General features: G+C 47.8%; 2 protein-coding genes and 1 long non-coding RNA gene across 3 annotated transcripts in view; 2 read left to right on the top strand and 1 right to left on the bottom strand.

The window, feature by feature from the left end:
• LOC133371756 (H(+)/Cl(-) exchange transporter 7-like) overlaps window positions 1-8,391 on the top strand; it is a 51,332-nt gene extending 42,941 nt beyond the window's left edge. The window contains exons 21-26 of the mRNA XM_061599509.1: window positions 1,314-1,399; window positions 2,837-2,969; window positions 3,620-3,679; window positions 3,947-4,123; window positions 4,743-4,823; window positions 6,549-8,391. Of these exons, the coding sequence (XP_061455493.1) occupies window positions 1,314-1,399; window positions 2,837-2,969; window positions 3,620-3,679; window positions 3,947-4,123; window positions 4,743-4,823; window positions 6,549-6,635 (624 nt within the window). The 3' untranslated portion in view covers window positions 6,636-8,391. The remainder of the gene's footprint in view (window positions 1-1,313; window positions 1,400-2,836; window positions 2,970-3,619; window positions 3,680-3,946; window positions 4,124-4,742; window positions 4,824-6,548) is intronic.
• LOC133371758 (uncharacterized) lies at window positions 484-24,840 on the bottom strand. The gene is made up of 2 exons (XM_061599510.1): window positions 24,469-24,840; window positions 484-14,083 (listed from the first exon to the last, which is right to left on the bottom strand). The coding sequence occupies exon 2, from the start codon at window positions 11,809-11,811 to the stop codon at window positions 10,645-10,647; it is 1,167 nt and encodes a 388-aa protein (XP_061455494.1). The 5' UTR covers window positions 11,812-14,083; window positions 24,469-24,840; the 3' UTR covers window positions 484-10,644.
• Window positions 19,817-24,925, top strand: LOC133371759 (uncharacterized). The gene is made up of 4 exons (XR_009759376.1): window positions 19,817-20,173; window positions 21,685-21,913; window positions 24,236-24,323; window positions 24,489-24,925. It is a non-coding gene; the product is annotated as an uncharacterized LOC133371759 (long non-coding RNA).
• The last annotated feature ends 824 nt before the right edge of the window (window positions 24,926-25,749 follow it).

The following is a 25,749-nucleotide window of genomic DNA, read 5'->3' as shown; positions in this document are numbered from 1 at the left end:
AAGACAACCATTTCCAGAAATCTGCATGGGGTAAAAGCCGTCCTGTCCACCAGAATATCCTGCTTGAAGCTTCTAAGATTGTTAGTGTTTGTTGGGCATGTGGTATTCAAAGCCCTTTAGGTCTAGAAACCAGTTAAACTTGTTTTAATTTTGAAATGAAAACCCAAGGTTTTAAAAATGCTGGGTTCTGCCATAGTGCAGAGATGGGGAAATCTGTGTCCCTCCAGATGTTGCTGGACTACTACTCCCATCATCCCTGACCACTGGCCATGCTAGCTGGGGCTGATGTCCAGCCACATCTGGAGGGTACCACTTTGTCTTCCCCTGGCCTAGTGCAACGAGGACATGTAATAATTACAATTAGCCGTTCTTACTGCATTACACTTACAACTAACATTCTTTTTATTCAGTTTCTTAAGTGTACAAATCAAATTCTTCAAAGAAATATAGATACCTACTACAGTGTACTAACATATATGGCTTATACAATCAAAGCATTTATGCATACAGTATATAAATTAAGGGGGGGAAATCACACCAAGACAAAAAAGAAAAATGTTTCCTAATAATGATGGGGGGTTTGAAAAAATTGGAGAGTTACTGAGATTAATGTCAGCTTTAAACAGCACAGAATATACTACACAGAATCTCTAAACAGACTTCTTTGTTTGGAATTTTAAGTTTTTGTTGAGTTTTCAGAATTAAATCACAAATGTTCAAAACTTTTTTTAAAAAAAAAAACTAAAACTATTAAGAAAAATGTGCTACTTATCAGCTTGGTCTGCTGATATATGTGAAGGGTTACTTATGCGTAAGTATTTTAAGCAAGATGAAATTACAAAATATTTCTCAAGAGCAAAGAAACACTCAATGAACTGCAGACCCCAAACATTTCAGAAGTGAATCACGCCAGCAAGAGTTGTGTTTCAGAAGGTTTTACCAAGCCATCTTGCTCTGAAGTGAATACAATGAGAGGACGCCAAGTACTCATCAAATGTTTCTTGCGATTTTGCACCTCCTTCCACTCTTTCAGCAGCTTCTGTCAGCTTCTCTGCTAAAGTGAACTCCCATACCTTCAGTCGCCAGCCCTGTATTGTGAATGGGGAGCGATATCGCCAATGTTCGGCTATTTCTTAACGTGCCACAGCCGATAGAAAAGCAATTCATATTTTTTATGCAACATTTCATCACTTCTGGGTAAAGAGCAAGTAGGCCCAACCCTGGAATGACACTGGTTTTTTTGGTTACTCCTTTCTCTTCTCTTAATTACTCTCAAAAGTTCCTTTCTCCGTGTCCTCTTCCTGCTGTTCCAGGGCCTGTACGACATGCACATCCAGCTGCAGAGTGTCCCCTTCCTGAACTGGGAAGCCCCTGTCACCTCACACTCGTTCACTGCCAGGTAAGCTGACGGAACCAGGCTGTGCCTGGTGGGCTAGAGCAGGCTGTGGGGCCTGCAGGTATTGCGGGGGAGAAAGAAGGTGGATATTGGGAAGAGCAGCACTCCTGGAATCTGTTTCCATGAGGATTTTGTTCAGACAGTAGGACCCAGAAGCTGTCAGTGACTTGCACCACTGCACGCAGCCAATGTGGTGCCTTCCAGGTGTTGCTGGACTCCAGCCTTCATCATCCATGACCGTTGGCTGTCCTTGCTGGGGCTGATGGGAGCTGGAGTCCCAACAGCATCTGGAGGGTACCACGGTGGCTACTCTTGCCTTGGAGTATGCAAAGAAGAGGGGACTGTCAGTATCGGCTTGGGCTTGGGAATCTGTTTATCGATCATGGAAGCTCTTTTTAAGAAATCTTTGCATGAAAGATCATGACAGATAAAGGTTGCCTGCTAGTGGAGGAAAGCGAGCAGGATTTTGCACTCCTCACTTGACAATTTGAAATGCATGCTGTGTCCGACCTCAAAATTTATTTTCCTTATTTGCAAAAATGTCTATTCTGCCAACATTAAAAAAAAAAATTATGTATATCACATAGGGTTTTATCCAATGTTAGTCCTACTCAGAGTAGATTTATTGAAACAAATGGACATGGCTAAATTAGATCTATTATTTTCATTCGGTCTACCCTGAATATAAGGACTGGATACAACCCATAATCTATCACAGGCAACTATTGGAGATGTGGTGAGCCCCATGCAGATCATCTGCATGTTGTTTGGAAAGGCCATGAAATCAAACTTTTAGAACATCAGACAAATAACCGGGTATGAAATTCCAAAGAACCCATAAAATGCACTTCTCAATTATTTAGAGGGTTGTATTGAAAATGTGAATGTAGACAGGGTTACTATCTTGCTAATAGCAGTTAAAATATCGATTTCAACTTATTGGGGGGGAAATCCCCCTCTATCAGAATGTTTTTTCTTTTTAGGATTTGGGTCTTGGCAAGAGTGCATAAACTTATTTACTGTGTTAGAGCAAGAGAAAATGTATTACAGTAATACCTCAGTGAACAAATTCTCCAGGAACCCAGTTCCTTTTCAAGAAGGCTTTTTTAAAAAAGTGAAACTGACTCACTCTGCTTTGCTGTGGATAAATGTCCAATCCTGTGCTTTTGCTTTATGGTGAAACTGACCAGCCTGTGTCTTTGCTTTGCTAGGATGAAACTGACAAGGCTGTGTGTTCGCTTTGTATTAAAGAGATCTCTTGCTTTCTCCCAGGGCTGGGGAGGGAAGGATCCAATACCAGTCAGAGGAGAAGGAGGGAATGGAGGAGTGGGAGTGGGTGGGTGCTGGATAGGTACCCTTTAAAGCCCGTGATGAAGCTGCCCCTACCATCTATGAGCTTTAACCTAGTCTCTCTGTCTGTGTTGTTTTCCCTCTCACCAGAGAAGTGATGAGCACCCCAGTGACCTGCCTCCGAAGGATTGAGAAAGTGGGCACCATTGTAGACACCCTCAGTGACGCATCCTCCAACCACAACGGGTTCCCCGTCGTGGAGAGCATCCCAGGCAACTATCAGGTGGGGCAAAACTGACTGGGGTGCCTTGGTGCTTGGACCCCAATTTCTCAAGAGTGAAAATGAGGAAGGGCCATAAATCGGTGGGAGAACACCTGCTTTACATGTGGAAGGTCACAGGTTCAATCCCTGGCTTCTCAAGGTAGATCCGGGGAAGACTCCTTTCTGAAGCCCTGGAGAGTCGCTGCCAGTCAGTGTCGACAATATCTAAGCTATATGGACCAGCAGTCTGATAAGGCAGCTTCCTGTGTTTTTTAAAATCTCGCTTGTAAACTTGAGAAAAACACTTCTATATTCTGTTTTTAAACTGTTTGCCCATAAGGTGGCTTACCATAACAAATTTGTAATTTTAAGCCAGGAAAAGCATAATACGGTAACAAGCCAGTTTGAAAACAAGGATCCTTCAGAGCAACAGCAGTCTGTCTTTTGACCTGGTGCCTTGATCAGGTGGGAGAGGAGGAGAGAGAGCTCCACACCTGAGTCCCCCCTCCACTGTGGGGCTCCAGCCCTTGATAGCCACCTGTGAACCCTCCTCTCTCTCCATCCTGTTTGGGGTGAGCAGTTGTGGGGGGCAGCCGGTCCTCGAGTGTGGTGGGAGGGGGGAATAAATTCTGCCGTGTCCATGATCCCAGCACAAGCCTCTCTTTTTCCAGATGGCTGGACTGCGAGGACTGATCCTGCGCTCCCAGCTGATCGTTCTCCTGAAGCACAAGGTAAGGTCTTTAGGGGAAGGGCCGTGGCTCAGTGGTACATCAGCTGCTTTGCACACAGAGGTTCAGTCCCTGGCATCCTCCGGTTATGGCTGGGGAAGAATTCCTGCCTAAAAACCCCCAGACAGCCACTGCTGGTCATTGTAGACAATACTGAGCTAGGTAGGCCAGTGGTCTGACTTGGGGGGGGAGGAGGTGGAGTGGATCAGGTACTAGTGGGGATCCTTTCCACTTGTCCCCTTTCCTTTCATGACGCCTGTTTTCCTGCAGGTCTTTGTGGAGCGGGCAAATCTGTCCCTGGTGCAGCGGCGGTTGAAGCTGAAGGACTTCCGGGATGCCTATCCCTGCTTCCCCCCCATCCAGTCTATCCATGTGTCCCAAGATGAGCGTGAGTGCATGATGGACCTGACTGAATTCATGAACGCTTCACCTTACACCGTGCCGCAGGTAGCAGTCAGAGTGGTGTAGTGGTTAGAGTGCTGGTCTAGGACCTGGGAGACCCGAGTTAAAATCCCCACTCAGCCACAAAGCTCGCTGGCTGACCTTGGGCCAGTCACCGTCTCTCAACCTACCCTACCTCACAGGGTTGTTGTGAGGATAAAAATGGAGAGGGAGGAAGTCACTCCAACGGGGAGGAAGGGAATATATATATATAAGCATAGATAGATTTATTTAAATTTGTTTATCCGTGCAATTTATGTTTGTTTTGTTATCTGAGTCATCTTGTAAAGATGGAGAAGATTTTACGAGCAAATATTGATGCTTTTTTATTTTCAAATGATTTGTATTTGGTTGTATTGGACAAAAACAAGTTGAAATAAAAAAAGGAGAGGGAGGAGAACCATGAACACCACCTTGAGCTCCTTGGAGGACAGGTGGGGTGTTAATGGAATAATAAGAACGCCATGGAGGTGGGGAGGTCAGAGCTGCCTCCTTGGAAAGCAAATCCAGAAAGGGAAGGGGCGCTTCCTTGCTCTGTAGTGGCACCCTGCAGCTTTTGTTTTGTCTTGGGGTGGGGAATGTCTTGTCTTTCTCCGTCTGACACGGCTTGTCTTTCGGGCTGCAGGAGGCTACGCTGACGAGAGTGTACAAGCTGTTCCGGGCCCTGGGCTTGCGCCACCTGGTGGTGGTGGACAATCATAACCAGGTGAGTGAAAGCCAGGAGGATCCTCCTGTTGGGTTCCTTCCGCACTGTGAGATGGTGAAGTTGAGAGACTGAAGCTCAGTGGCAGAGCTCGCGCTTTGCATTCAGAAGGTCCCAGGTTCAATCCCCGGCATCTCCAGGTAGAGCTGGGAAAGACCCTCTCTGCTGGAGACCCCGGACAGCTGGGCTGGATAGACCAGATAGATCTGACCTGGTATAAGGTAACTTCCTGTTTTCCCACATACTGTAAGATAATCCTGCTAGTTGGAGCTTGCAATAAGAGTATAAGCACTGCCCTGCCTGGATCAGGCCACAGGTACATCTAGTCCAGCATCCTGTTCCCAGCAGTAGCCAAGCAGGGTGTGAATGCAGGAGCCCTTTCCCATTGCTCGCCCTTGTTGTCTTGTGACCAAAGGTATGCTGCCTTGGCATGTGGAGGATCCATTTAGATTTAGCAATTGACAGACTTCCTCCTCTTCTCTCCCCTCCCCCCAATGAATTTTCCTGAGCCTTTTAAAAAACTGCCTGAGCCGCTGGCCACCACGACACCTTGCGGCACGGAATCCCATAACTGCGCAGCATGCAGACGGTCTTTTGTGTGTGTTTGTTCCATGCCCTTAAATTCAAATTCATTCAGCTGTCCCAAGTTCTTCCATTATGAGAGAGGGAGAAAAAAATCCCTAATTGCACACCTCGTACAATTTTGCAAAACACTCTATACCATGTCTCCTTTTCTCCAACACCATTCTCAATCATCTTTTTTTATCCATAAACTTAAAAGCCCCAACAAGCACTTTTTCCCCCTTTTAAGCTTCATTTTTTTTTGCTACAGTGTGCAAAAAATCAGGCCAGAAGGCAAACTGAAAAGAACAACTGGTCTGTCTGTCTGTCCTTCCATCTCTCTGTCTCTATCTCTTATCTAAGGCGACTTACACTTTAAAAATATGCAATATAAAACAAATCTACCATGCCATACAGTTTGTGCCTGCAGAAGTTGCCAGGTGGACATACTGCTTCATTTCCAGTCAGAGCATGACGCGTAGCTCTCTGCTGAGATCCTGTCATTTTCCCTAGCACAAATGTTCCCGTATATGTCTTTAGCCCGGCCTTGGTTGCGCTGTAGCGCAAGAGCGCCCCTCCAGACAGCCATAACGCAATTACACAAGGCCGCGACTCCCAAGCTTCCCCCCCCCACGGACCACTTGAAAAATGGCAAACCGCTTGATGATTTTTCTGCCTGTTGCAGCAATTGTAATACGCTGTGCTAGATGCTGGATGATTTCTATAGTTTTTATTTCCTATACCTTGTATTTTATTGCATTCCACAGAATTCAAGCTGTAAGTGCAAAAGAAGAAACAAAAGAAGCAATAACAATTCAATTAAATATTTCATGCTGTTAGACTCTAATTCCCATCAGCCCCAGCAAGCACAGCCAATTGTCAGGGCTGATGGGAGTTGGAGTCCAGCAACAGCTGGAGGAGGGCACCATCACATTGGCTACCTTGGGCAAGGCACGCCGCTGCTTAGAAAAGGTGTGGGGGACTTTTGGCCCTCCGTATGTTGCTGGACTACAACTCCCATCATCCCTGGACATTGGCCATGCTTGCTGGGGCTGATGGGAGTTGTGGCCCTCCAGATGTTGCTGGACTGCAAGATCCCCACGTCTGGCTTACAGCGCTTGTTGTGCCTCTTCTGATTTGTGTGTGTACTTCCCTCTCTCCCTGTAGGTGGTTGGGCTGGTCACCCGGAAGGATCTGGTCCGATATCGGCTGGGGAAGGAAGGCTTGGAGGAGCTACCCCTGGCGCAGACGTGACTTCGCCCCCGGGTGCTGCGGACCTTGCTGTGCATCAGGATCTCACCAGCCTCCCAGTGCTGTTGCCCTCGGGAGGCCGTGGAGGGGAAGCTGAACCTCAAAATGCCCAACCCGTGGCGTCCCGTGCATAGCTGTGTCCCTGGTCTCCTCGTCTCCTCTCCCTTCAGGACTGTGCTCCTCTCAACACCCTGCGTTTCAGGTTCTCAACGCGAGACCACAGAGATGCAGTAGGCCCTGTAGGACTGCTTTGGGGTTCTAGAGAGCTTTGGAAGAGACGTTCCCGTGATTTGAGAGAAGCAGCTACCTGGTAGCCCCTGTCTCTGTTACAGTCCTGGGCAGGGGTTTCTACGTGGGTCAGTTTCTGACTAGGCTTCCTTCCGGCTCCGTTCTCACCGACCGTGCCTTCCAAGACGCACACACTCCTTGTCAATCCTGAAATGTACCTGGTCCCTGGTGTGTAGAAGCTGCCTCGAGCAGTGCTGGGCAGGAAATCCTAGCTGGCGTCTCCTGGGAACAAGTGGGACTCCCCTTTTGCATGGGTCAATGTTGTGTTGTCTTTAATCCGTGCATTTAAATCAGGGCTGGGGAAACGTTGTAGCCCTGCAGGTTGTTGTTGGACTCCAACTCCCATCAGCCTCATTCAGCACAGGCAGTCAGGGCTGATAGGGGTTGTAAGCAGGCAACACCTGGAGAGGGTCTCCTGTTAGTCACCTCTGAGTTTTACAGTACCTGGTGCGAGGTAGAATTGCATAGAGCAGTTTTGTGGCTTTTGCCACTGCTGCAGCAAGAGCCCATCGCTCCAGCAGTAAAACCTTCCGGCTGTTTCAGCGCTTGACAGCGACCAGCCCCCGTTGCAGTTCTTCTGGTTCGTCTGGTGGAGACCAAGTCTGCACTGAGCTTGGAGGAAACGTTAACGGCGCTCTTTCCCTCTGGATTCCCAGCCGTGAAGAGCTTGGGCTGCTGGGTTTGTGTAAACCAGGGTTAGGCAAGGTGGCGTCTTCCAGATGCTGGTGGACTCCAACTCCCAGCAGCCCCAGCAAGCAAGCATGGCGACTGTCAGGGCTGATGGGAGTTGGAGTTCAGCGGCATCTGGAGGGCATCGCCATGGCTGCTGCTGGTGGAAAGCTCCTCGTTCTGGCTAAGACCCTCTTCCTTTCCTGCCCTCCTTCACCTGCCACTCCCAGGCAGAGGACTTCCCGAAGGTTCAAAGAACCCCTATGAAGTCGTGCCCCTTACAAACGGCAGCCTGCCCTTTCCTGTTTTCCTTTGCTAGGAGGAAGGCCCTTTTCCCTTGCAAGTCCCCAAGCAGCCTGAAGGAACACCCTCCTGGCAAGATTAGCAGGTGAGCTGGGTCAGGATGTTTGGACAAGAAGAAGCTGGAGCAAGCAGATGAGCCAAGCTGAAGCAGCCGGTTCCACCCCTAGGATCGGGGCCTCCCTCCTTCTGTCTCTGGGCACTGACATCTGGGCACTGTCTTGCCCCAGACCCTCGGTGGGTGGAAGGAAAGAAATCCAGAGAGGCTTAAGCAAAGGGCACATGGGCCTCCCTAACCTTATAGTCTTAGCATGAGTGTCTGCAACCAGCAGGCTGCATTTTGTGGCTCATCCTTGTGTCCTGGGCCCTTGGTTTTGGGATTTCCCATGGCTGCCAAACACCTGGCTCCTTTTGCTGTTTTCTCTCACATTGAGCACCTGCATTTGGGGGAAGAGTTCTCTTTTTGTGTGTGTGCTGAAATTTTAAAAAACAAAACACTATTTATACTTTTCCCTCTCTCCTGTGTTGTGTCTACTTCCTTATCATAGAATAGTAGAGATGGAAGGGGCCTATAAGGCCATCAAGTCCAACCCCCTGCGCACTCTTGGGCTTTCCATTGTTGCAATGCCTCCATTATTGAAGAGGTTCTTGGGGGTGTGGGTCCACTGGAGGAAGCCTTGTTCTGGAAAGGGTCTTTCATAAATGTCTATTGGATTATGGGATGGAATTACAGGGTTTTGTGTATGTGGGATGCGGGAGCCGAGGTTGGGAAAAAGGTACAACAAGCTATAGTTACAACCAAGTACCTGCTCCACTCTGCTTTTAAAACAAAAGCGACGTTCTATGGAAAGGCAACCCAGTTTTATTAATTTTTTATATAAATTGGGCAGGGAACCTTTGAGGGCCACATTCTCTTCTGGGCAGCCTCACAAGAGCCACATGCCAGTGGTGGGCAGGGCGAGAGGCAAATATGGGTAGAGGAACATATGTCCATTTTATCTTGTGTACAGCCGAGCAATTGTTACACATACCTTCTCTATCCTCCATCCACAGCTGGTATAGCACAGTGGGGAGGAGAGCCTAGCTGGGCGTCCAGAGTCTGTGAGTTCAAATCCCCGCTCGTGTCTCCTGGGGGTCAAGGGCCAGCTAAAGATTACCCCACAGTGAGTGGCTCAGGGGTGACGTGCTCAGTACAGGTCAGGCAATGTGGATTGCCAGTGGCTGAAGACAGAGGCTTCCCAGGGTACCGATGGCCATATGATGGAGTCACTGTTGTCTGTGTAGTTCACACTCAGATCACCATTGCCCCAGCCCCCCTCTACTCCCCACTCTTTGGCCTATGTGTCCCCATTGCTCTTTGTGTCCTGGAGAACCGAAAGGGATGCATCCAACTGAATTCTACTCTGGGTAGACCCACCAAAATGGATGGACTTATAGCAGCTGGTATAGCACAGTGGGGAGGAGAGCCTGGCTGGGAGTCCAGAGTCTGAGTTCAAATCCCCGCTCGTGTCTCCTGGGTGTCAAGGGCCAGCTAAAGATCACCCCACAGGGAGTGGCTCAGGGGTGACGTGCCCTGCCACCTGTGCAGCCGTGGGCAAGCTGCATAGTCCCAAGGAGCCCAGTTGCCCCCAGCTGGCAGTTGTGGACAAGGACGGGGCTGGCTTGTGCAGCTGTGGCAAGCTGAGCAGGCCCTAGCCAGCTGGGGAGGACTAGCCTCAGAGGGAGGCAATGGGAACCCCCCTCTGAATACTGCTAACCATGAACACCCTATTCATAGGGTCGCCATAAGTCGGGATGGACTTGAAGGATGTCCATTTCCATCCTCCATCTAGGCAAGGAAGAGGCATCATCAGAATTCGAGGACTCATTCCAGCCAGTCATAGGCACTCAAGGAGGGTAAAGCAGGGCCACTGAGGGGTGTGGCCTGGGAAGAGTTCTGAGAGCCAGATATAGAGGCCTGGAGGACCACATTTGCCAGAAAAGACTCCCAAGAGTAACTTACAAATGTTGGCGATAAGAAACTCCATGCCCTCAGATGAACAATCTTAAAGACATGACACAAACGGAAAAGGGATTGGGAAGAAAGGGGTAAAAAGCAGGCACTATTTCTTAGTTACATTTTTGTGCCAGGGAAACCCGGCTGCTGTCACGTGTGTGAATCAGACAAATTAAACAGGGTTAAGAAGCTGCCAGTTACCAAGTCAGAACACAGGTTCATCTAGCTCAGTATCACCTACACACTGACTGGCAGTAGCTCTCCAGGGCTTTAGGCAGGCGCCTTTCCCACCCTGACTGGTAGCTGCTGGGGAATGAATCCGGGACCTTTCGCAAGCAAAGTGTGTGTGCTCTGCTATTGACCTATGGCCTTGTGGGTTGCCTCCGACTGGCAGTGTTGAGCTTCTGCTAGTTGTAAGGAGGGGCAAAGAGGTAGGTGGGGAGCCTCTGTAGTTTAGCGCTTTGAGTTTTGCACCACTTCAGTCTCCCACACAGGTTGTTGTGAGACAAAATGGGTGACCGTTCCTTGGATAAAAATGTCCTAGATGGAAAGATAAAGAAATACAGGACACTGTCTCTGCTTTGCCTCTTTCGCCAGAGGTTTCCTGCCTGTCTTCAAAGCTACCCCATCATCATATCCTTATTTAATTAATTAACTAGGGACTGCACCCATGCTTGTTTTGCTTGCCACACCACCTATCCCCATATAAGTTCCGGGGACTAACATGAAGTACCACTATTAATCCAAAAGAAACCACTATTATTCCTGTAATCCTATATCTTTCAGAAAGTTAGCCCTCAATTTTTGAGCCGCGAGGGCATATTGTGCCACAGAATAGGTGGTTTGAAAGTTATTATCTGCCAAAAGAAGGGGAACCAAATGATCTTCCAAATTATAACTTTGACGATTTATCAGACCATCAAGAAACTTAGATCTAGGATGGTTGTAAATCGGACAATCAAATAAGTAATGGATAAAGTCTTCCACCTTCCCCTGTTGGCAGATGCAAAAGCGCTGTTCATACTGGATCTGATGATATCGGCCATGTAGAATGGCACTAGGCATGGTTTGGAATCTTAAGGCTGTAAAAGCGTATCTTAACTGTACAGATAACAAACAAGACAAATAATTAGCCCTTAGATGGTTTGTTTTAACTAGTCCATACCATCTGGAAAACTTAGAATTGGAAATTGCCAATCTATCCCACCAAACACTGTGTCTCTCTATCTGAGCCCGAAAATTATACCTATGAAGAGTGGAAATTGATTGGATTGGAATGTGATAATGGGCATATACCGCCCTAAATTTTGACGACCAGTATCTGTCTGCTACAGCAGAATCAAAACATGTCTTTACTAGAACCTTAGAAGTTGAGTTAGGTAATGCTGCCCAATATAGCAACAATGTTTCATGAATCCGGGCAGAAATTGAGAGGAAACCAGTTTCAGCTCTCAAAAATGCAGCCGGCGTTCCAGGAGGCACGCACAAGAGGCGACTGAGAAAATTATTTTGAATGGCCTCTAGCGCAGAAAATGAGGGCACCAACCAACCCCAAATAGCCGCCCTGTATGTTATCTGAGAAATAACTTTACTTTGAAATATTTTCAAGGCAGGAGGCACCAGATGACCCCCTGCTGTTCTATAAAATTTGAGAATAGCCCCAGCGGATCTAGTGGCTGCTAATTTTACAGCAGTCAGATGGCTTTTCCAAGCCAGGGTGTGTTGGAAATGAATTCCCAGATATTTGAATGAGCGGCATTGGTCTATTGAATGGTTCCCAATGGTCCATGTACGGTGGCGATATCTGTTACCAAAGACCATAATCTTTGTTTTCTTATAATTAATTTGGAGGCCTTCATTTTTGCAATAGAGGTCAAGTTTCGCCAGTAACCTCATTCCTATTGGGGTCAAAGATAAAAGGATCATATCGTCAGCATACAATAGGAGGGATATCTTCCTACGGACCGCTGAGGGGGAAAATCTTTTTGGGCCCTCTAATTCCAAAACAATATCATTCAAGTATAAATTAAACAAGGTGGGAGCTAATAGACAACCTTGTTTAACACCTTTGTTTGCTTATCAATGTTTGTTTGGGCCAACTTGGCCCACAAACGATGTCTATCTATCAAATCAAAAGCGGCCGCCAGGTCGACAAAGGCGGCATAAAGATGTTTTGTAGGGCCCGATATCGATTGCCTTGCGAGATATAATAAGGTGGCGCAATGATCTATAGTACTCTGACCTCGTCGGAATCCTGCTTGTTCTGGGTGAATAATTGAATTGTCCAGTTCCCACTCTTCCAATTTGAATAAAAGTAGTTTGCTGTGTAATTTAGCTCCTATATCTAGCAAACTAATGGGTCGGTAGTTATTTGGATAGTTTTTCAATCCTTTTTTGTGAATGGGAATTATACTTTGTTTCCAACCCTCCGGCATGATACCCGTACTGTTTATCTTTGTGAACAGTTTGGCCAGAATGGGGATCCACCAATCAGGAAAGTTATAGAACAATTTAGGGGGAAGCATGTCTTCTCCCGGGGCTTTACCATTTTTTAATGAAGAAATGAGCGTCCTAACCTGTGATAACGTGACCGGAGGCCAAATATCCTCTTTGCAAAGTAAAGGAGAGTTAACCGGGACTACAATTGAGGCAGTGTACATCAGGGGTTGAGCATGGCCCTCCAGGCATCTGTCTCTCCAGTCTGTGGGTCTCTTCTCAAGCCACACCCTTCATCGGCCCTGCTCCACACCCTCCTGTAGGCTTTTGCCCGGCCAGAAGGTGTCTGTGGCAATGACTCTTGTGTGCCGGGATGGAGAGATGCATCCGTTGAAACCTCTGGCTCCTGCATAGCCTGTTTGCCAGATAAGAGACACATCAGTTGCCCCACCCACTTTTTGCCACTGGCCCTGCCCACTACTGCCATGTGGTTCCCAGAAGGCTGCTGTTGAGGGAATGCAGCCCTTGGATGGAAAATGTTCCCCACCCTCGACCTAGGCCAGCATTCTACTCCCCACAGTGGCCAACCAGATGTCTGGAGGAAGCCCACGAGCAGAACAGGAAGGCAACAGCTTTTTGCTGCCAGTGGCGGCTGGTGCTCATTGGGATTGGTGAGGCAGAAAGGCCAACAGGAGCCAGAGCCAATGATAGGCGGAGCCAACTCAGTCTAGTTCTGTCTCCATCCTCTTCCTCTCGGCCGAGTTCTACAAAGGCAGCACTGTGAGTGAGGAGGAAAAGGCGGACAGGCAAGGGCAGGCCATCCCCTGGATCAGATGTGAGAAAGAAGACAGGCAGGTGGAGGGGGCCTGAGGGTAGACTGAGGTTGGTGGGGCGGTGACCCATTCACCCTGACAAGGCTAGCCTCTGCTGGAGAGAGGAGAATAAATAAGATCCCTACTCCTTTCACAGCAAAAGGCAACAAGTTAATATATTTTCAGCAAACCAATTATGGGAGACATCACCCCAAAGATGATCATCATGTGCTCATCCTCGATTGCTTGCTCCCCATCAGCTGGTGTTCAGTGGTAAACTGCCCCTGAACCTGGAAGTTCCATACAGCCACCATCTAGAAGCATCTGAAAGGCTTCGTGGGGAAGCAAAAGATCTGGGATTCCAGCCCTACAATTATCTGTGCTGGCAAAGGAATCCTTGGCCACTCTGTCATTGGCTAGGAAGGGGAACACACAGACTTGGCTCTGCAGACCTATCCAATTCTTGGGAAGCTGCATTCAGCTTTGAGCCAGAAGTCTCTTAGCAACCAACTCCTGCAGTGATGTTATTGTGACATAACTGAGATGTGGCCAACATTGTGTAGGGACTGGCAGCCTGCTCATCGCAAAGGCTTTACTGGTGTGACGGAGTGGATGTAACTTCCCTTGCAATGCATCCTTGGCACCTAATATGATTTGTGCATATGTAGCTTTGGTGCTCAGTTCCCTGGTGCTGGAAACAAAGCAACATGGAGATCCCTCCCTCCACAGCAGCAGGATAGTTGTCGGGGAAGACCGAGACGGCTCCTGCCATGAGGGGAACAAGCTGCTTCAGTTTCTGAACACTTTCCACTTGCAGCCGGGCTTCTGTTGGCTATCCAAGTCCCCATTGGAATGTCAGATTGCAGGGATGGCTGTACTGTTTCTATTATTATTGCTTGTAATCTGGAAATTGTCGTGCCTGGTTGCTTTTCAAGTGAGTGCGCCAGAGCCTGGTAAAAAAAGATGGTGCTACTTAGAACTGAGTGTTGAGTAACTGGGAATGGCATGTGCCTATCCTATGGCAGGTGGGGGGGCATTGGGCCTCTGGATGTTGTCCAATAATTGTCCAAAAGATTTAGAGGGCACTAAGTTGGAGGCCTATAAAGAGGATAAAAACCCTAGAAAACCAATAATACATTTTTCACTTTGCTCATCTTTTTTTCTGTTTTTATATAGTATGAAGTCAGGTCTGAAATGCAAAGACAAACAGACAAACAGACGCTACAAAGAAATGGTATGTTTTCTTCCAACTTGATTTCCCTTCTAAGCTGTTTCCTAAGTGCTGTGATAATGGCATTGAAAGTTACATCTCTGTGGAGGTCAATTTATATTCTTCTATACAATTCCAAAATGGCTAGTAACTGCATAGATAGATAGACAGGCAGACAGGCAGACAGACAGACAGGCAGACAGACAGACAGACAGACAGACATCGATAGATAAATATAGATAGATGTCTGAGTGCTCAGGCAATTGTTAATTTCAAAGAGTGATATTCAGCTCAGAGTAGACCCACTGAAATTAATGGACCTAACTTACTGATGTTGGTTAACTTCAGTAGGTCTAGTCTGAGTGGACCAGCACTGAATACCACCCAAATTCTTTTAATTTAGTTAATGTGGGGGTGGGGAACCTTAGGCCCAGGGCCAAACGCGGCTCTACAGGCCTTTTTGTCTGGCCCTCAGAACTCTCCCCCAGACCTCACTAGCCCTGCTTCAAAACCTGAGTGTTTTTACCTGCCTGAAATGTCTCCTTGAACGCTGGTAATGCCGCTAGCTTGTCTGAATGGAGGACAGAGAGGGGTGTGTGAGTGTGTAGAAACCAGCCTGCTCTACAAAGGAGAAATTTACATTCATTTCTCTGCCCACTTTTGCATCTGGCCCTGCCCACCACTGGCATGTGGCCCCTGGAATGTTGCCAAGGAGGGAATGTGGCCCTGAGGCTGAAAAAGTTTCCCCGCCCCTGAGTTAATTAACTGGTTAAACATTAGTAATCAAAACATAAGAACATAAGAACATAAGAAGAGCCTGCTGGATCAGGCCAGTGGCCCATCTAGTCCAGCATCCTGTTCTCACAGTGGCCAACCAGGTGCCTGGGGGAAGCCCGCAAGCAGGACCCGAGTGCAGGAACACTCTCCCCTCCTGAGGCTTCCAGCAACTGGTTTTCAGAAGCATGCTGCCTCTGACTAGGGTGGCAGAGCACAGCCATCATGGCTAGTAGCCATTGACAGCCCTGTCCTCCATGAATTTGTCTAATCTTCTTTTAAAGCCGTCCAAGCTGGTGGCCATTACTGCATCTTGTGGGAGCAAATTCCATAGTTTAACTATGCGCTGAGTAAAGAAGTACTTCCTTTTGTCTGTCCTGAATCTTCCAACATTCAGCTCCTTTGAATGTCCACGAGTTCTAGTATTATGAGAGAGGGAGAAGAACTTTTCTCTATCCACTTTCTCAATGCCGTGCCTAATTTTATACACTTCTATCATGTCTCCTCTGACCCGCCTTTTCTCTAAACTAAAAAGCCCCAAATGCTGCAACCTTTCCTCGTAAGGGAGTCGCTCCATCCCCTTGATCATTCTGGTTGCCCTCTTCTGAAACTTTTCCAACTCTAGAATATCCTTTTTGAGATGAGGCGACCAGAACTGTACACAGTATTCCAAATGCGGCCGCACCATAGATTTATACAACGGCATTATGATATCGGCTGTTTTATTTTCAATACCTTTCCTAATTATCGCTAGCATGGAATTTGCCTTTTTCACAGCTGCCGCACACTGGGTCGACATTTTCATCATGCTGTCCACTACAACCCCGAGGTCTCTCTCCTGGTCGGTCACCGCCAGTTCAGACCCCATGAGCGTATATGTGAAATTCAGATTTTTTGCTCCAATATGCATAATTTTACACTTGTTTATATTGAATTGCATTTGCCATTTTTCTGCCCATTCACTCAGTTTGGAGAGGTCTTTTTGGAGCTCTTCGCAATCCCTTTTTGTTTTAACAACCCTGAACAATTTAGTGTCATCAGCAAACTTGGCCACTTCACTGCTCACTCCTAATTCTAGGTCATTAATGAACAAGTTGAAAAGTACAGGTCCCAATACCGATCCTTGAGGGACTCCACTTTCTACAGCCCTCCATTGGGAGAACTGTCCATTTATTCCTACTCTCTGCTTTCTGCTTCTTAACCAATTCCTTATCCACAAGAGGACCTCTCCTCTTATTCCATGACTGCTAAGCTTCCTCAGAAGCCTTTGGTGAGGTACCTTGTCAAATGCTTTTTGAAAGTCTAAGTACACTATGTCCACTGGATCACCTCTATCTATATGCTTGTTGACACTCTCAAAGAATTCTAATAGGTTACTGAGACAGCACTTTCCCTTGCAGAAGCCATGCTGGCTCTGCTTCAGCAAGGCTTGTTCTTCTATGTGCTTAGTTAATCTAGCTTTAATAATACTTTCTACCAGTTTTCCAGGGACAGAAGTTAAGCTAACTGGCCTGTAATTTCCGGGATCCCCTCTGGATCCCTTTTTGAAGATTGGCGTTACATTTGCCACTTTCCAGTCCTCAGGCACGGAGGAGGACCCGAGGGACAAGTTACATATTTTAGTTAGCAGATCAGCAATTTCACCTTTGAGTTCTTTGAGAACTCTCGGGTGGATGCCATCCGGGCCCGGTGATTTGTCAGTTTTTATATTGTCCATTAAGCTTAGAACTTCCTCTCTCATTACCACTATTTGTCTCAGTTCCTCAGAATCCCTTCCTGCAAATGTTAGTTCAGGTTCAGGGATCTGCCCTATATCTTCCACTGTGAAGACAGATGCAAAGAATTCATTTAGCTTCTCTGCAATCTCCTTTAGTACACCTTTGACTCCCTTATCATTCAAGGGTCCAATCGTCTCCCTAGATGGTCTCCTGCTTTGAATGTATTTATAGAATTTTTTGTTGTTGGTTTTTATGTTCTTAGCAATGTGCTCCTCAAATTCTTTTTTAGCATCCCTTATTGTCTTCTTGCATTTCTTTTGCCAGAGTTTGTGTTCTTTTTTATTTTCTTCATTTGGACAAGACTTCCATTTTTTGAAGGAAGACTTTTTGCCTCTAAGAGCTTCCTTGACTTTGCTCGTTAACCATGCTGGCATATTCTTGGCCATTTCTCTTGTCATAGAATCTCGTTGTAGTTGTGGGAAACAGTTTTCTGCTTACCTCCCAGTCGCTACTAGAGAGACTTCGTGGACAGTATCAGATTCCTCAAATCTGTCAGAGAGCAAAAGCTCTGATTCTTGTTCCGAATCGGATAAGTCGTACTTGACTAAAGTGAAGCACGAACCTTCAGATGTCCCGTTGCTTCCTGAAAGGCATCCAAAGGTCAAAAGAGCCCCTTGCTTCCCGCAGCGAGGGAAAGCCCAGCCTCTTTCTTCATTTGCAGAAATAGATATTCTCCAGAGCTCAAAAATGAGAGGCTTCCTTGAATTTCATGTCAAAAAGAAAATGGTTCAGGGCAAGTATGGGATCCCCACCCTCGTTGCAAGCTCAATAAGGTGGTTTCAAGGACCATGGAAAAAGAAACCCACAGGTTTGACCCGGTTGGACCAAATGTCTCTTCCATGCACTGATATGAATATGAACCGCACGCGGGGACTTTGTAACACCTTGGGAAAAAGTTTTCCCAAATCCTCTTCTGCAACCGGTCAGCAGCCTGAATTGAATGCGGTCTTCGGTGCCGTTTCTTCTCTGGATGACTCCAAGTCGGTCCCTTTTGTCCTGAAAGAAATGGATGGGGAAATCAGAGGCTTCCTTGAATTTCATGTCAAAAAGAAAATGGTTCAGGGCAAGTATGGGATCCCCACCCTCGTTGCTAGCTCAAGAAGGTGGTTTCAACCCCTGGCCAATGAATTCTGCGGGGCGTTCAAAAAAAGTTTTCCCAAATCCTCTTCTGCAACCAGGCAGAATCCTGAATTTGTACAAATAAATATTCTCCAGAGCTGGACTTACAAAAAAGACCACAGCGTCTCGGTGAAGAAATCCGTTGAGATCATTATGGATCCTGTGCCAGCATCCCGAAAGACCAGATCAACTTCTCCTCCCAAACGGATGCTCACCAATCAAGGACCATGGAAAAAGAAACCCACAGGTTTGACCCAGTTGGACCAAATGTCTCTTCCATACACTGATATGAATATGAACCACACGCGGGGACTTTGTAGCGCCTTGGAAAAAAGTTTTCCCAAATCCTCTTCTGCAACCGGTCAGCAGCCTGAATTGAATGCAACCTTCGGTGCCGTTTCTGTGGCAAAGTTGACCGTTGGTTCTTCACCACCACGTGGGCCTGAACCCAAAAGAGACGTCACAAAAGGGGTGCCCCAGAAGCCTTGCATCCCCATTGTAATTTTGAAGGAGCATCCCAAGGAGGAAAAATCTCCTGACTTGGGACAGATGGTTACAATCCCCAAGTCCCCAAAGCCACCCACTTTGCTTCCTCTCTCCTTGCCTGATGCCGAAAAATCACCGGAAGTGTTTGTCAAAGAAATCTTTGTAGATAAGACTTTCGCTCGTGATGTTCCCTTGGAACACAAGGAAACCCTCCTACAGTCCCCACTGCAGGGGTCTCCTGAGTGTCCTACTATTGTCATCACATCGCCGTCCACTGAAATGCAGAGGGAAAGTGAAATGGAGATGAAGGCTGAGAGAGGATCCTCCAGCGAGGTTCTCCTAGTTTCCATTGATGAGAAAGGAGCAGAGTCTGTTGGAAGATCTGGAACTGTGGCATCAAAGGACTTTCAAGAAGTGTTGAAGGGCAAGCGGCCCCGCAAGATTCCGCCTCCTTCCTTTGCTGGAAAAGAAACGGAAAGCGAGAAAGGGGCAGAGGCCGATGGGGCAGAGAAGGCCAGGGCGTGGCAGAAAGAGCCCTCCATCATAAGGGCAAGCCTCTTACCTGAGCTGGACCTGACAAAAGAGAAACCGAATCTGCACCTGAAGAAAAAATTGGAAGCCAAATTGCATCCGTCACAGGGGGCGGAGCTGCAGCTCCACGTGGGCTTTGACAAGGAGGCGGAAGGAAGGGAAAAAAAGAAGTCAGTGCATCACGGCCACCGTGTGGGCCCTCAGTCAAAACCTCGCCCTCCCTTCTGCTTTGTCTGCATGCCCCTGGACAAAAATGGGGCAGCCATCAAAACCGTCTGCTGGGCCTATCCAAAGCGGATCTTGGAAATGCACGGGAACCGGGTCCCTCAGGTTGTGCAGTTTTAAAGCAAGCCCAGGGCCCGAGGCCAGCTCAGGAGCAAGCAGCCTGGGCCAACTAGCTCTGCTTCTTTCGGTTGGGAAAGGAGGGGAAAGGGGTGCAGAAAAGCCTTCTGCAACAATCCAGCAAACTTAAGGCCTGGTTACACGGCAAGAAAATCTGCATCTGGTCCACAATGCAGATCCTTTAAATTTGGACTGTTTACTTGACGTAACCCCCCCGAAGCATGCCCAGGCGACCAGCAAGGAGGAAGCAAGATAAGGGCAGAGGCCATTCAAAGTTTATGTGCCAAGCCAGAAATCCAGAAGAGACGTCAGTGAAGGTCCGGGTCTAGTTTGCTGAGAGATCAGTCCAAGTCAAGGTTCAGGGGATAGGAAGACACACAGTGGTCACACCTGACATTGTAGTCAGCAACAAGCTGAAGCCAAGGTTTGTCTTTTAAGGAGCAGGTGTGAGTCCTCAGCGTTTTGGCCTTAAGTGGACAGGCCTGCCCCTCTTCTGCCTGACCTTCTGCTGTCTACGTTCTGCAGGTGAGTGGAGAGTATCCTGTTCACTGGCTGCGTCTGGCTGAAGGGCTTCAGCTGTGTCTGGGGTGCTCTGCAGCTGAGGGGGAGAAGGAGCTGGGTTCTCAGGAGTTTCCTCTGTTTCTCCTTCTGGGTCCGCTGCTGTAACTCCCGAGTCATCCTCATCTGATGAGTCCTCTGACGGGGCCATGACAAGAAGAAGGAGGTGGCGTCCTGGATCGGGTCATCTGAGCCATGTCAGCGGGGAACGCGGAGCAGCGAGAACATGGGGCCTCGGGAGGGTGAGGAGGCCATGACGGTGGCGGCGGGATAGGACTGAGGGTGGGGCCCCAGCGGGCGAGAGCAAGAGAGGCGCGGCGGGGAAGGGAGACTTGTGGGGGAAGAAGCGGGGAACGGGAAAAGAGAGGCCTAGCAACGGAGCTCTTATGGGGACAGGCCCTACTAGGGATCCTTTGGATGTTGCTGGACTACAACTCCCAGCAGCCCCAGCAGCCAGCCGTGGCCAATGATCAGGGATGGCGGAAGTTGTACCTCACCCACCCTTGGACTAGGTGGTGGTGGAAGGAGGCTTCGTGGTTGGATGGGAAAGTGATCTTACCTGAGGGTAAGGTTTTTATCTCCTCCAGCCTTGGAGTAGCTGTGGGAGGGATTTTAAGACGGGTGGCCATATGAGCTGTGCACTACAGCTCATATCCTCACCGATAGTTGGTCATGCTAGCTTGGGCAAATGGGAGTGGGGAGTCCACTGACATCTGCAGGGCCACAGGTTCCCTACTTGCAAAGCTTGTTCTTTAAGCCCGTTGTGTTTGTTTGTTCCTTGTAAATAACCCTGCAAAAGTTATTGCTGTCCTTTTCATTTTTACTACCCTGCTGAGAGGTTAGTAGTGGCTTATGTTTCCATGCCGGTTTCAGAGGGGCAGCCAACATGCAAACGCAAACCAACCCTAAAAGACCCCTTCTGTGAAGGATGCCTCGCTCCTTCCTCAGCCTCCTGTGTTTCCACGCTGGTTGCAGAGGAATGGTTTCCCCTTCCTTTGCGCTTAGCATAGGAACAAAGCAGGCTGGGAAAACAGATGGAATGACTGTTTCTTCCTTGCTTGTCTGTGTGGAATTCCCGGTCGCTTATGGCTGTTAGGCAAGTTGTCAAATGCAAAGCTGGTTTTCTTAGATGTGAGTGGAATGCACTCTGTGCATGCCCGTGAGGCCACTTTCTACCACCTTGTTGTTTCAGAGGCATAGCCATGTTTGGAACATTGATCACTGCCTGGTACCAAGGCAGAGATCAAGGCTGCTCACAATAATAACTAACAATAAAATGAAAGTATTTTTGATCCAGCACAGTATTGTCTGCTCTGACTGGCAAGAAATGTTGGGATTTTAAAAGGAGATGGCGGGGATTTCATTTCTGCATATAAAGGGCATGCTTACCACTGGGCTATGGGATTTCTGGATTTATCTGTATGAGGGAGGAAAAAAACCCCTCACTGAATGGTGTTAAGTGGCACATTTCACAGACATAATGAGTGGAATTCGAGCTTTCCTCACTTGTTGCTTTGATGACGTGCCTGACCTGTGTGCTGAGAGATTATGCTACAAATCTTGTTTTGGAGTCGGTTTGTTCATGAACTCAGAAGATGATCTAGGCCAGCCACTCTCATTTAACTTTAGTCCTCTGTCTGCATTATGGGGAAAATAAGTGACCCGCCTCCTAGGGTTGTTGAGCGAGGAGGTTGACAAGCATGCAGCCACTCCGAAGGAATCTGAAGGTTTCTGAAAACATTTTTTTCCCCAGGCGTCGCAGCAAATGGGACCAGCCTGGACCATCTCCGGCTCTCTTCCTTCTTCCTGCAACCACTCCTGCGGCGGGCCACCCCGTCCAGGGCAGCGGAGACAGTGTATCTGGGATGTCAGGGTCTGAGGGCTCAGCAGCCCCTCTGGGAGCTCTGGATGCAGCTGCTGCAGTAGCAGCCAAAATCAATGCCATGTTAATGGCCAAAGGGAAGCTGTAACCAGCAGACAAGGTCAGTGACCGGCGAGGCAAAGGCACTGGAAGAGAGAGCTGTAATTGTCAAAACAGAAAAAACCTTAACTCTTGTGATGGCTGAGAAAAGCAAACTCTGCTTGCATAATACATACTCTGATATGACCGAGAAGAGATCCTGGTCCTCCTCTGTGTGACAGCTTTTCCAGTCTTTGAGGAAAGGTTGCCACACAGAGGAGGGCCAGAATCCCTTCTCGATCGTCCCAGAGTGCAGGACATGGAATGATGGGCTCAAGTTGCAGGAAGCCAGATTTCGGTTAACATCAGGAAAAACTTCCTAGCTCTTAGGGTGGTATGCCAGTGGAACCAACCATCAATGATGAACTTGGCCACAGTAATTTCTGTGGGTCTGCTTTGAGTAAAAGCTTCCTTGGTCACACGGTCCATTGTGCCAGAGCTGTCATCGGGCTGTAATGGTGGTTCTGCGATGGTGCCGCCTTTTTGCTTGCCCACTTGCTTTTTGGTATGTGTCGCGTTCAAAGTGGTTTACATTTTTTCAAAAAGACAACATAGCAACTGGAAGACGAGCAGATCTGCAGCAGGAGGCCACATAAATCCTGACATAAAAACAGTTCAAAATGTGTTCATCTCCAGCAGCACTAAATAGACAATGGCCCCATCTGCGCTATACATTGAAGCGCTAGGATGCCCCTTTAAACAGCCATGGCTTTCCTCCAAGTATCCTGGGAACTGTAGTTTGTGAAGGCTTCTGAGCGTTGTTAGGAGACCCCTGTTCCCCTCGCACAGCTACAGTGCCCAGAGTTGTCTCATGATCAGTCCCTCTTCCCAGGGAACTCTTTCTTTCCAGAGCTGGCTGTGTGTGTGGGATGAGGCTGGAGGGGTGACTGCTGCCAGGAAAACATACCCGGGGGCTTACATCCCCCTCCTCCGATGCTCCAGAATGAGTGTTTCTGGGGCTTTGGAGGGAGCGAGGCCATCCAGAAATTCGTCAGCCTTCTGCTTTACTATTGAAAGAGCTTCTTCAGCACTCCCCACCCAGCAATGCATGCCTTGCTCCGGGACCCGGGCGGAGGGGCTGTGAATTGCCCATCTAGTGCAGCTCTGTCCCCCTGGATAGTCGGTGCAGCACCAGCATAAGTTGGAGGGGGGGAGGGAGGAGTTGTGGTGGTGGTCCGTAAGGATTGCCAGGAGGGTTCCCCACGGAAGGAAGAGATCTGAGGTACTGCACCTTGTGGTGTTGGGTCAGAAAAGATAAAGGGGCTGTTGCACCACCCACCCCACTATGTGGGGCTGCCTTGAGAGTCTCGGAACTTCATGGCCACTCTGGCAACTGTGGGGCTGTCTCAGTACCTCAGTGGCCCAACGTATCCTTATGTATGTATGTATTGACTTATTTCTATTCCGCCCTTCCTCCCAGCAGGAGCCCAGGTATTCTGTGGGTTATGCCTTGTGTCTGATCTTTGAAACCAGGAAGGGAGGGTCTGGAACTAGGGTTCAGTTTAACCTGTCCTTACAGTTTCCTAAAGTTTGGATTTGCTGTGACTGATCCCTTTTGTGAGGGTGGAGAGCCTGTTACAATTATCCATCCAGCATTCCGTTGCCACTGTCCTCACTGGGCTGTTCTGTGGGGTTTTCATCTCCCCTTCCATGCTTGTTCTAATTTTATTTTATTTACTTCTGCAAAGGCCCCCCCCCGGAACATGCTGATCTCCTTTAGCTCATGAGGTGATGCTCTTATGGCTACTCAAAAGAACTGAGTTTGCTATTGGTGTACATTTTTATTTCCTTTTTTGGTATCAACATCTGTGCGTTTTCTACCATGAAGCTCCTTTAAGCCCAAGGAGGTAATTCTAGAAAACACTGGAATGACCACGTGTGTAGCTACCACATGAACTTGGAGCTGGGTGGGATTGGAACTGGGGAAGGCTTTCTCCCGCATATTGTAGGATGGCAGCTACAAGTCTTACTTTTGCATTGCATTATTAGTATTAGAACTATTAATGCTCCAAGGAGTTTGAGGTGGTATACATCATTCTCCCCCCGCCTCCCATTTTATCCTCACAGCAACCCTCTGAGATAAGGCTGAGAGACAGCGACTGGCCCAAGGTTTCCCACTGAGCTTTATGGCTAAGTGAGGATTTCAATCTCGGCGGCCCAGGTCCTAGCCCAGCATTCTTAACAGAATGAGTGGGGGCAACCAACCTATTCAAAGAGATCCTCCACTGTAGGAAAATCCAGGAAACACTGGAATGACTTCGTGTGTAGCTTACACGAATAAACACAGGTATCTCTTTTTTCCTGCCCTCCTCCTCCTCCTATCATATTGCAATGTCTGTTACAGATCAAAGAACGTAATTAGCCCATTCTATCAATTTTGGGAAGAGGCGTGTGCTGAGGACCTCATCGAGGCTACAGGCGCCACTAATGAGGTGAGCAGTGTCCTTCTCATTACACTTTGTGATGCAGTGCCTCTACTTGCCTGGGAGTACGTCCAATCCTGTCATTTTATGCCTGGTGCAAAATCCTGAGGCTAGAGAGTGGGGTTGAAAAACAAATTAATTGAAAATCGCTTACATTTTGTTTTCTTCGTACAGTGCAAAGGTGAAGAGGAAGATGACTTTTTCAAAGGCAAAACTCCTCAAAATGAAGGCATGATTGGATTGATGCCAGGCTCCTTCAACTCTACTCTTCAGAGTTCAGAACATTGCCTAGGGTCGCCGCCAATAATCTCTCTGTAGATGCCACTCTGACGTTCCAAGATCACGCAGATGAAGTCTTTGGGCAATCATTTTGATAGAGAGCGCTCCCTTTTTTTTTAGCAGTTCCTAAACTGTTGATTTCATGAACAATGTTGGTGGCAAAATTGAAACAAGTGTTAGAAAATGATCTTCAACTTGGTTGTGTCTGAAAAGGGGGTGCTTGTATCATTTTTTACCATATGTAAAATAAGGTCTATGGAGAAGTGTCTTTTAGCGTTATTTCTCATTTCGGTGTTTCGATTTGGAATGGCTCACCTAATATATTAAATATACTAAAGCCTATGATTCAGAGAACTGTGCTGCTAGTTCTGCAGGTCCAGCCAAGCTTTTGGACTTCCTCCTTGCCCGGCAAAACATTTACGTTTCATAAGCTGCTTGCCATTTAGTGCAAGGAGTTGCTCCTTTATTGAAAACAAAAAACAGCTTGTCTCAACAACTGTACATACGTCCATTAGTTATTTTGAGTATGGCTTAGGGGTCTTTTCCACACTGTGCTGAAGACTGTTTGGAATGCTTAGGGGTTTTAGAGCAACTACTTCCAGTAAAAAATAGGAATTTTAAAGTAGCCAGTGTCCTATTTGTATCACCGGGTGGTGGTTTTAATATACCGCTTACATGCTACAATGGGTTTATACTATATCTTAACCCAAAATTTACAAGCGAGGAAAGAGCTGTTCTTGCTGTGAGTTCTAGCTCAGATAAGAGAGCCTCACCCCAAGACTTGGGTCACTAGGCCCCTCTTAGACCTTGAAACGCTTTTATTTTGGGAGCTACGTCTATTGCTGTGTAGCTTGTCCCTCTGTAACACAGTTGTGCTATGAGGTGTACATTAGTTAGCTGGGACAAACGGAAGATTGTTTTAAGAACTGCTGCATCAGGCCAGTGGCCCATCTAGTCCAGCATCATTAGCCAGTCAGATGCCTCTGGGAAGCACAGCAGCACTCTCTCCACCTGCAGTTCCCAGCAACTGGTATCTAAAGGCATTGTGCCTCTGATAGCGGACGCAGAACATCCTCTGACCACCGCCTATCTTATACCCATTGATCCATCTAGCTCCGTATTGTCTACAATGACTGGCGGCTGCTCTGGAGGGTTT

The sequence above is a fragment of the Rhineura floridana genome, chromosome 17 (assembly GCF_030035675.1).
Source record: "Rhineura floridana isolate rRhiFlo1 chromosome 17, rRhiFlo1.hap2, whole genome shotgun sequence".
Classification (NCBI taxonomy): domain Eukaryota; kingdom Metazoa; phylum Chordata; class Lepidosauria; order Squamata; family Rhineuridae; genus Rhineura; species Rhineura floridana.
Note: the sequence above shows the minus strand (reverse complement) of the source record. Positions and strands in the feature narration are given on the sequence as shown.